The 10001-nt window shown below is 44.3% G+C and overlaps 1 protein-coding gene across 4 annotated transcripts; it reads right to left on the bottom strand.

Moving 5' to 3' along the window:
* Positions 1–841: 841 nt before the first annotated feature.
* On the bottom strand, positions 842–8003 carry serbp1a (SERPINE1 mRNA binding protein 1a). 4 transcript variants are annotated; one of them, XM_020653511.3, is made up of 9 exons: positions 7637–8003; positions 6076–6259; positions 4798–4941; positions 4603–4674; positions 3872–3946; positions 3600–3771; positions 3001–3048; positions 2716–2910; positions 842–2241 (listed from the first exon to the last, which is right to left on the bottom strand). In XM_020653511.3, the coding sequence occupies exons 1-9, from the start codon at positions 7890–7892 to the stop codon at positions 2185–2187; spliced, it is 1203 nt and encodes a 400-aa protein (XP_020509167.1). In that variant the 5' UTR covers positions 7893–8003; the 3' UTR covers positions 842–2184. The 4 variants fall into 4 exon arrangements, with proteins under 4 accessions (XP_020509167.1, XP_020509169.1, XP_020509168.1 ...); XM_020653513.3 differs by having other exon boundaries at positions 4603–4671; XM_020653512.3 differs by having other exon boundaries at positions 3600–3768; positions 7637–8001.
* Positions 8004–10001: the final 1998 nt, after the last annotated feature.

The raw sequence follows: 10001 nt of genomic DNA, 5'->3' as shown, positions 1-10001 counted from the left end.
CAGAGACATAACAGACCTCCAGCGTCATTCTAACACAAAGTCATCGATCTTAACTTTGTCCTTGTTTTTAAGATAAAAAACTGCAGTTACATTTGAGCAAAAAGTTGACATGCAATACGGGAATTATTAAAAAGTATGTTGACATTAAGAAATATATACTGCCCCCCATGTGATGAAAATTCTGATGTCACAAGTCAGAAAGACGGGCACCTCGTTGTTTTCTCGTGCATTTTACAACTTGGAAACTTGTGTGTCGCAACAGCACATGAATGCACCATTATTGTGAATAACTCTTATCCTTCATCAAATCAAAACTGATGAGTCATCAAAACATTCACCCCCCCGTACAGTGTGTGTCCATCGAGACATGAGCTAATCACACCTATTTGTTTTTTTGAACCAGGCTGTAAACATGTTAATCTCTGCTGTAAAAACAGACTTTTTAGAATGGGTGTGTATGTGACTTCCTGTGCTTCTGCAGCCAGCCTCTAGTGGACACTCTGGGAACTGCTGGACTTCACACTTCAACTTCATTTTTCAACACCAGAGGTTGTTACTTGATTTGAATGTGGGATTATATCCTCTACACTTTGAAACTTTCACATGTTCATCTTTATAATTTTCATCCGTATCTTTAACGGCTCACAGATTTAAAATGAGCTACACGTCAAGTCTACCTTTAAATAGATGAAACCCATTTGTATAACAGCGTAATCTTTGAAGGGACTGACTGTTTTTACCCGAGGTCAACGTCTGTGATTACGCTTACCCCTACACGTGTCAGATTGTGTTTGAATGTTTGCCCGCTTGCAGGCTGCAAATAAAGTGACAATACAAAAGAATTTATCGACCACCTTTATTTACCGACAGAGGTCTCCAATAGCAGGGCTAGAATTCACACATTAGTAGAGCACTCAAGTTGTTCCACACAATGAACAGCTGTATTTCTTTCAGAGCAATTATGCAGTGGTGCCACCGTGGGAGCTACAGGGCGAGTCAACAGTGGAGGAAAGTATGAGCACAGAACAGACTGCAGAAACAAACTGAAGCCGGGGCTTAAGTTTACATCTGGAGGCTCGAGTGGAGTGTAAACAGTCAGAGAAGGTCCGAGGGCGCACCCCGGAGGACTGCGGTCGCATCACATCGCCGCTGTGGGAACTCATTTCCTCTCAGCATCGCTCAGAGTACAAAACAAAGGCGTTCGTTGAATTGCACTGAGCTAGTGATCGGAGATGAAAATGCACAGCGAGGAGGAGACGGAGGATGTTGTGGAGCACCCCAAAGACAGGTTCATCAGGACACATGAAACATGTTGCAGCTTCATGTGAATCCACCATCAGAATCGGCTCCTGATCAATGCAAATTAAGGAGCAATCACGTACAAGTTCCTCCTGAAAATGACCTAATGTTCCTCCTCTAGAACATTTCAGTACAAAAGAACCACAACACAGATTCAGGTTCTATTCAATCAATGCGTTCAAATGTAGGCAGCATCCCTCGATCAAAGGAGACCGAGGCGTGTCCCACCTGCACCATGTGAAATACAGTCTCTGAAGGAATTTAAGAAAATAGCTAAGATTTACAGGCTGAAGATCGTAGAAGAATAGACCTCCTGTATAAAATATAAAACAATACCCCAGTGCTAAAGCAAAAAAAAAGAAAATGTAAATCTCAATGAGTGAAGCTGTAACATCTTCAGAAACACCTGGTGCTGCGGGGCTCGTTCAGCTTGGCCTGGCGCCTACAGTGCTCGTTTCTAAGCGAGAAAGCGGTGGCTCGCGGCGAGCTGAACACACTTGCCTGATGCTTACGTTTTCTAATGCATTTTTTTTTTCAAGCAGCAATTACAAAAATTTATCAATGGACAATGCATAACCTCTGAAAAAAATACTGTATGAAAACATCCCTGCTACTTTGTTTCCAAGTACAAAACCTCTACCAATAAGTTGCTCCGAAGCAGCAAGAAGTCCTTTTCTTTTTTTTTTTTTTTTTATTTCTGTTTTTTTTTTTTTTTTCTCCATCTTGTTGTTGTTTTTAAATCGGGTAAAACTCAGTCCTCACGTCGAGTGCCACAGTTAATGACAGTCTTCATCATTTCACTTTGCTGAAGGATCCAGGAACATGCAAGCCTCGTAGCGGAGGTGCGTAAGAGGCTCCTGTGGGCCTGAGGGACACCTGCCAGGCTTAGGCCAGGGCTGGGAAGGCCTCTGGGTCGTCCACGTTGGGCACAGACGCAGATGACTGCGGAGAAACAGCAAACATTCAGTAAATGGAAAATGCACTTGAGCTCGTATAATTCTTTGCTAGTCTTCTGACTTCTCAAAGGTCACACCTGCACATTCACACACTGATGGTAGAGGCTGCTGAGTAAAGAGTCCATCAGTATTAACTCATCCATTCACACACTGATGGTAGAGGCTGCTGCAACTCTACCATGCAACGGATTAAAGTTTCAGGAAGGTGGCTCAGGAAAACTGCTTTTGAGTATCAATGGTAACTTCTGTACATTTTATCTCAGTTATTAGTGGATTTATTCAGTCAAATGGAACTTAATTTGAGTTTTATTGTATTACACTAGCAGTTTTCTATCACCAGCAGAGGGCGCTATATGGATTACAACAAACATCACTCGAGCGGCGTTTGATTTGCTTTCTGTGCAGATACTCGTTAGCTGGTGACATGACAGACGGGCTAAAATTCAGATATGATATTTACCCTTTCAGGCCTTGGTCCACGGACCGGTCTGGCGGTCTCAACACCGGGGGGAGGGCCGCCACGACCACGACCACCACGACCACCACGAGGCCCACCGCGTCCACGGTGGCCGGGACGGCCAAGATCACCGAAGTTGATCTCCAGCTGGGACGTGATGTCATTTGCTGGCTTCCTGAAGTGGTGCTCATCATCCACCTGAAGTCCAAAAACAGTTCAGATTTTAGAAAACGTGTTGGCATTAGCAGCTCTGCGTTTATCTGGGACATTATGAGCTCAGGTTTTTACCTTGGACTCCTCGACCTCGGGTTCGATCACTTCGCCTTTCTTCTCCTGCTGTGGAATGTAGAAAAACATTAAAGTGAGAAACGTGTTTTACGAGTGTTTCAAAGTAGTCTACATCTGTAAATTTTGTAATTACTGTACATAGCACAGACTCTTGCACTTTCTGCTTATTTGCACTTCTGGTGAGATGCCAAACCTCATTTCCTTACTCTATACTTGTATATGTGTAATGACAATAAAGTTGAATCTCATCTCATCTTAAAGAAACCAGATGCACAATCAAGCCGTACGCGTTCCGCCACGTCTAGAACGCCATCGCCTTAATACACAAACAGAGGCGAGTAAATATCAGGAGACTAAAGTTTTGGGAAACTGCCGCCATTCTCCGGGAAACTTGTACACATGATCGGCACCAACACTCATCCGTAGGCTAGCCATTAAAAACTCACAATGAAGGCGTCGGCCTTGACAAAAAGGGGGTGGGGTTTATCCATTAGAGCATATAAAGAAAGTATCGTTAGAAACAAGAGACGCTGAAAATCTACATCATTACGTTACGCCTGAGACTGAAAGATGAAACTAAACTGAACGTGTTCACTCACCTCAGCGTTGGATTTGTGCAGCACAAATCCTTTGTTCCAATTGGCGCCCTCGTTGGGCTTGCGGATGTTGAACTCCACCTTGGCCCGCTCCTTGTCCTGCATGGCCTTCCATTCGTCCAGAGTCATCTCCTTGGGGCCTTCCTCCTTGACTTCTTCAGCCTCATTCTCCCTTCAACACAAGAACACGCACATGTCCACACGGTTAACATTCACACTCCAGTCACACGCCATGTGTAAACTCCGCCCCCTCCAAGATTTGTTTTCTAACTTACTTGTTCTCAGAGTCGGCAGGCGGGTGCTCCTCTCCCTCGGGGTTCTCTTCAGTGACGTTCGACTGGTCAAGCTCGCTGCAAAGACAGGGGTCAGATGGTCACCTAAGACTCTAAATCAAGAACTTTAACCCTCAGGCATCAGTTTAATTTAAACCTTTGAATGCCAGTTTGATTACATGATTCTGGCATTTAAAGGGTTAAATTCCTAAAAATGATTGAATGTTTGGTAGTTTTGAGCAGGGCTGAAGTTGTTTAAGAGACTTGTGCAAAAAAAAGTATAAAAAAAATATGAATCTGTTCTATTTTTATATCAGTTTTTTGGAAGTGGACATTTTTTTGACTTGAGAGGGTAGTAAACATGTTTCATAGTGTTCTATTGATCTATTAAACAAAATAAAATGTGCATTCCAAAAATGTCCATAAATGCAAGAGGGTTAAGGAAATATCTTTGCACCTGCTGTAGTTTCGAGCATGTGTAGATCTCAAATATGAGACTTTATGATCATTTCGGCGGGACTCGTCCAGCAGCATAACACCAATTAACAAAGTCCCTGCCTCCATTTATTCTAAGTACCTCATATTCGACATTACATGTTTCAATCAGGGAGGTTTTTTGAGGATGGTTAGCCTGTTAGTTTTGTTACTTTAAGGAAACCTGATCAACGGACGGCTGGGTTTATTATTTATTTGTTCATGCAAAGCTCCTGTCACGCTGCACACAGTTCACTTACTTCAGTTCATCCTTGACGGTGCCCCAGTTGTGAGATCCACTTCCGCCGCGCTTCTCCTCACCTTTCAGACTACTGAAACAACATTTGCTTTAGCCAGGATCACGATGCATCATAGACGGCGTGATTATGCACAAGATCGCAGCAAACTTTTTTTTTTTTTAAACGTTTCAATGTAAGAGCTGAAAAAGTACTTACGATTTGTCACTTCCGCTGTGTCTGTCAAATTCACGCTTTCCTCTGGAATCAAAGCCGTCGCTGCGACCCATGCCGCGCCCTCTTCCACCACCGCGAGCTCCTCTTCCACCGCCACGTCCTCTCATTGGCCGGTCACCAACAGGTCTGAACAGAAACAAGAGAACATGTTTTTTAAATTCCCATCACAGCACAGGTTGTTCTACAAATCAGTAATGTTGAGAAACTATGTGTAGAGGTTTGGTTTGAAGGTCTCTGAGGTCAGCAGCAGCAGTGTTACGGTTAAACGCACACAGCTGTTAACTCCTCCCCCCCGCTAAGACAGCGTGAATCTGTTGACAATCAGAGGGTGGAGAAGCCGGAAAAAACACGGTGAGGAGCTAAACGGTAAAATTACCTGATTTTGTGTAACCTGTTAGCATGTTGAGTATGTGATAGTGTATTCAGCTGTTACTATGACGACTAAAAGTCGTGGCTACATTAGAGAGGCTCGCTTATTTCCTGCTCGTGGAGATGGGTTTGTAAGGTTCTAAACTTCTGAAGCTAACTTGAAGGTTGATGAGAAAAGAGACGACTTTTAGGTGTCCAATGGATTTATTGATATGAAACATGAGACATAACTTGGGTTAGACGACTTCCTGCAGCCGCTAAACATGAGATGACACCGCTAACGCTACATGCTAACATTACGTCTCAGTCTGTTTTAAATAATATCTGCAGGGATGTTCACTCTACTTCTCGCTCACTCTCTCTCTTCTTCTCCTGTTAGCCTCAGCCGTTGTATCAAACAGAAACAGGCTAACTGTTAGCCTTGTAGCTGAAGGCTGCTGTGTAAACTAGCGCCGGAAAGAAGAACGCACTTCTCATGAGACGACCTCGACCTGCTGCGAGAGTTTCATTCTGCAGTAAGCAGGCTAACAGGGCGCGCTATGGACACAAGAGAGAGACGCCAGTCTCTCGGTTGGAAGTTATTGTACGACCTTTGAAATATTAACTGACTAAAATTAAAGTCTGCATAAAGAGATGATCGTGTGTTCAGCCAAGACTGTGCTGACTGCTTTTTTTCTTCTGGTCTACATCGACACATAATTATCTATCGTTGGATCGGATGTCTGAGGTACACCCAATGAGATAAAGAGCTGCACACCGGGAGCGGTCGCTTACAATACCCCACCCGCAAGAAAACACCCCGTTTCAGAAATTCGCCTGGGTTCACTCTGCTCATGTCGGGTGCTGTTAGTCTTTTTTATTCATTTTTGGCTTATTAGAGTTTTAACTTACTTCTCTACTGAGAACTCGCCGCCCTCAGGCTTGTCTCCACCCTCGCCAGCAGGCCGCTCGAAGCGACGTGGGGGCCGCCTCTCTGCAGGCCGCCTGTCTGTGGGGGGGCGCCCCTCTCCCTGGCCGCCCTGTGGTCTGGAGCCATCACCCTCTGGCTTGCGGCCCATTCTCCTCATACCGGCACCTAGGACAGACAACAAGAGGAGGATTAGAGGACAGAAAGCACCGATGGATCGGGACCCACCGCTGAGCCGCAAACAAAAGAAAAGGAGGCGATTGTTTGGTTTAAATTGAGCAAACACTCATGCAATTATTATACTGAATTTAAGAAACAGGGCGCACTCTTTTAATACTGTATTGTACTGCCTGCGAGTGCATGGTGTAAACTTTAGTCCACAAGTGGGTGATGTTAGTTTTCAGACGGGGTCATGACTTTGGAGCGAGATCACGCACGTCTTGTTTTGATTACCAGCTTTATTTACACAGTCATCATGTTTGGATATCAAGTCAACATAGCGTATAACTCCAGGTGCACGTGGTTGACTGTCACGGCCCCAGTGTGACACTGCAAGTCCCACCCATGACCCAAATCACCAGCTACCAAAATAGACCTCCACTACACAGCAGCAGCTGGGGTGCTGCCACAGCCGCTGCACCTGTCTCATCTTCTCTCAAGCCAACAGATCTGAGCACACTGGGCAGATCATGACTACCTGTATGCCTTGAGGCAGGATTTCACTCGAGTTGTTTCATGAGTCACGCTTCAACAAAAACCTGCAGAAACACAGAAACTGTTATAAACACGCAGATTTAACGCCTTTAGAGCACTCTCCTCGCAATAAGTGTACGCATATTATAGAAGAAGCCCTGCATGGCTGTGACCCGGCATGGCTGAAATGTGAAAGTAAACGAGGCAGTCCGACCACATGCATTGTGCGCCAATGGGAAGTGGCAGAGAAGAGGCTGAGCTTTAGCACGCCCAGCACGACAACCACGAGGTTGATCACCATTAAGACAAACGCTGCAGCTACTGTTTATCTTATCCACGACCACGTTAACAAGTCACTTAATCCTTTAATAAGGTGCACGACACAAAATCAACATTTTACATGTCTAATCTGACTTTAATCCATTACATGATGAAAAGCCAGTAACGTTTAAAAAAAAGCACCTAAGGTGGATGAATGTGGTGAGAGACAGCAGAGAGTCAGTGTGAACACATTCTAACATGTGAAGGCCAGTCTCCATGCTCAGCTCGGCTCTCGGGTTCTGCCTGTTCAACAAGGCCGAGGAGGGAGACGAGCCAAAACAAGTCGACCTGCAAACTAGTCCTGGATGAAGCCGCAGGAGAGCCGTAACTTCCCTTTTGAAAAACACGTGTTGTATAATTGGGGTTGCTGTAACACCTGACAGCCGACACAGACTCACACCGAGCCATGCGGACCTCACGCCATCGAGGCTTATTACGCGATGCTAACTAGTAAGCAAGCACATTAGCCTGTTAGCTAAATCTACTCCTTTGAGCGGGCCCTGAGACATAAAAAGCAGAAACAGGTCTCACCATCTTTTTTCAGGGGGACGGGGGCCTGGCTCTCCTCCTTCTTATCAGCCAGGGGGACCTTTCTGTCTTTCTGGGACTCCTTTTTGGGCTGCTTGGCAGCTTGTGCTGCAGTCTTGGCGGCACCAGGAACAGCAGCCTCCTTCTTCTTCACCTCTGCTTGCTTCAGCAGCTCAAACGGATCCGACTCGTCGTCAAATAGTTGGTCGAACCGATTGGCTATGGCACAGCCAAAACCTTCTTGCATTTGTCCGGGCATGATGGCGCCCCTTCAGCAGGATTTTCCTCCGATTCTACGAGGCTTGGTGCGAACACTTCGCTAGATGAAGCCACAAGATGGCTGGGAAAAAGGACCTTCTTCTCTTCCGGCGCGGTAGACATCCGGGACCTCGGGATATGTGCGGATGGGGGTTGTAGTTTTTTTGCGAACACGCTACAAATGGCTTCAACAGGCGATATACTTTATTTAAACTATACTTCCCACAATGCAATATTATCCAGTATATCTAAACGCTCAGCGGCAGAGCATGGGCACCCTGAAAAACACCGAGCTCGTGTTTTGAGTCATTTCTAAAACCTCCTAAGACTTTTAAACTGTTGCAGGCAAACATTAAACCCGTTTTTAAACCAAACTGGGCTCAAATAAATGTTCTTTGTTATAAACTCCCACAAGCTGCGTTTATCAAAGGGAGACAGCAGGTGCAACTGTTTGGTGCTGACATGTCTCAGGTTAGATGAGAATGTAAAACTGTTTACTAAACAACATCTCTATTGAAGTTTAATTATTTACTTATCCTTAATTTTAAAGAAGCAGAATAACATTTTCTGACAAAATTTCTCAAACTAACAAGGTGCATGGAGAGCTATTCCCATCAGTTAGTACTGATGGTCTCTTTACTCAGCAGCCTCTACCATCAGCGTGTGAATGTGTATGAATGGATGAGTTAATACTGATGGACTCTTTACTCAGCAGCCTCTACCATCAGCGTGTGAATGTGTATGAATGGATGAGTTAATACTGATGGACTCTTTACTCAGCAGCCTCTACCATCAGTGTGTGAATGTGAATGAATGCATGAGTTAATACCAGTATTTCCCCTACCATTATATTGGTATAATGGTATAATTCCCCCCGCCCCCCCTGAAGGTCAAGTTAAAAAAAAAAAAAAGTTTTTTACTTGAATCAAACGCTGCAAAATAAACATTAACAAAAAAATTGAGACAAAAACATTGAATCCGAGAAGCCGTATTGTAACAAAGTGAGACTGAGGAAATGTTGTTGACTAGTTAGCTCACTTAGCATTAGCATTAGCAGTGAACATGTCGAACGTTTGCTTGCATTAATACTTGTTGTTGTGAACGTTACATTTTGTGATATCTCTGTCTGTCTACATAAATTAGTCTGACAGGATGCTGGTATAGGGGAAGCAGTAGCTCAGTCTGTAGGGACTTGGGTTGTGAACCTGGAGGGTCGCCCGCTCAAGTCCCAGTGTGGATTAAAATATGAAAGTTGTGTAGCAGCACCGCTCTGTCATCTCTCCACTAATGCATGTCCACAGGTCCTGTTTGTGCATGTGCGTGAGAAACATGTCTCTCAATAACAGAGTAAAACCAGAATTTCCCTCAGGGATTAATAAAGTATGTAAAAAAAGAAAATGAATTTAATTTCTCTTCTTGGGGTGTGTTATCTCTTGTTATGAAATGTAGCTCAAATGCTAACGTTATCCCCATCATGAATGTCTCCAACCAAGTTAGTAACAGTAACACTATATCACTTCTCTGGGTGTTGTGTGTTCCTCTCCTTTGTGTTTCTCCATAGGTATTAATAAGATGAAGAGAAAAAGGACTTTCTGTGCTTCCGAATGGCAAAGTTTCTCCACAACCTGACAGTAGACGGTCCCTTCTCTCTGTGCTGTATCCTGTTAGGACGTACTGTTCAGGAGGTCGAGATCTGTTCCTACCTCGTCTGATCCGTTCAGTGTGGAAGTGGCGCCATTAGCCCGCTTCATGTTATTGACACTCCAGCTCAGATGTGAACGTTGGCTCAGTAAATAATACAAAACTTCACATTGCATGTAAACAATTTAACAACCCGAACCGGCCGCAACTGTCCTCGTTTATTTATTTTTTTCATTCTCCTTTGTTTTGATTTGGAGGCGCACGTGAAGTGACGTTTTACATTTAATTATGCACAGCATTGTGGGTGTTAAAATACAACTAATTTCCTAAAAGACTGCACAACTAAATCTTCCCTTTTCCATTTCACATCTGCACAGCTGTCCCAAGAGCCAGCCTCTAGTTTGGACACTTTAATGCTAACCACACAATTATTTAAATCGCACCTTTTAACGTTTGCACTGAGTGTTAT

The sequence above is a fragment of the Labrus bergylta genome, chromosome 6, assembly GCF_963930695.1.
Source record: "Labrus bergylta chromosome 6, fLabBer1.1, whole genome shotgun sequence".
Classification (NCBI taxonomy): Eukaryota; Metazoa; Chordata; class Actinopteri; order Labriformes; family Labridae; genus Labrus; species Labrus bergylta.
Note: the sequence above shows the minus strand (reverse complement) of the source record. Positions and strands in the feature narration are given on the sequence as shown.

Excerpts from the sequence above, each read along its gene's own strand:
- serbp1a (XM_020653511.3), bottom strand. The coding sequence starts at position 7,892 with ATGCCCGGACAAATGCAAGAAGGTTTTGGCTGTGCCATAGCCAATCGG. Across the intron at positions 4,942-6,075 it reads GGCGAGTTCTCAGTAGAGAA|ACCTGTTGGTGACCGGCCAA; the intron begins GTAAGTTAAAAC and ends GTTTCTGTTCAG. Across the intron at positions 2,242-2,715 it reads GTGGACCAAGGCCTGAAAGG|TCATCTGCGTCTGTGCCCAA; the intron begins GTAAATATCATA and ends GTTTCTCCGCAG.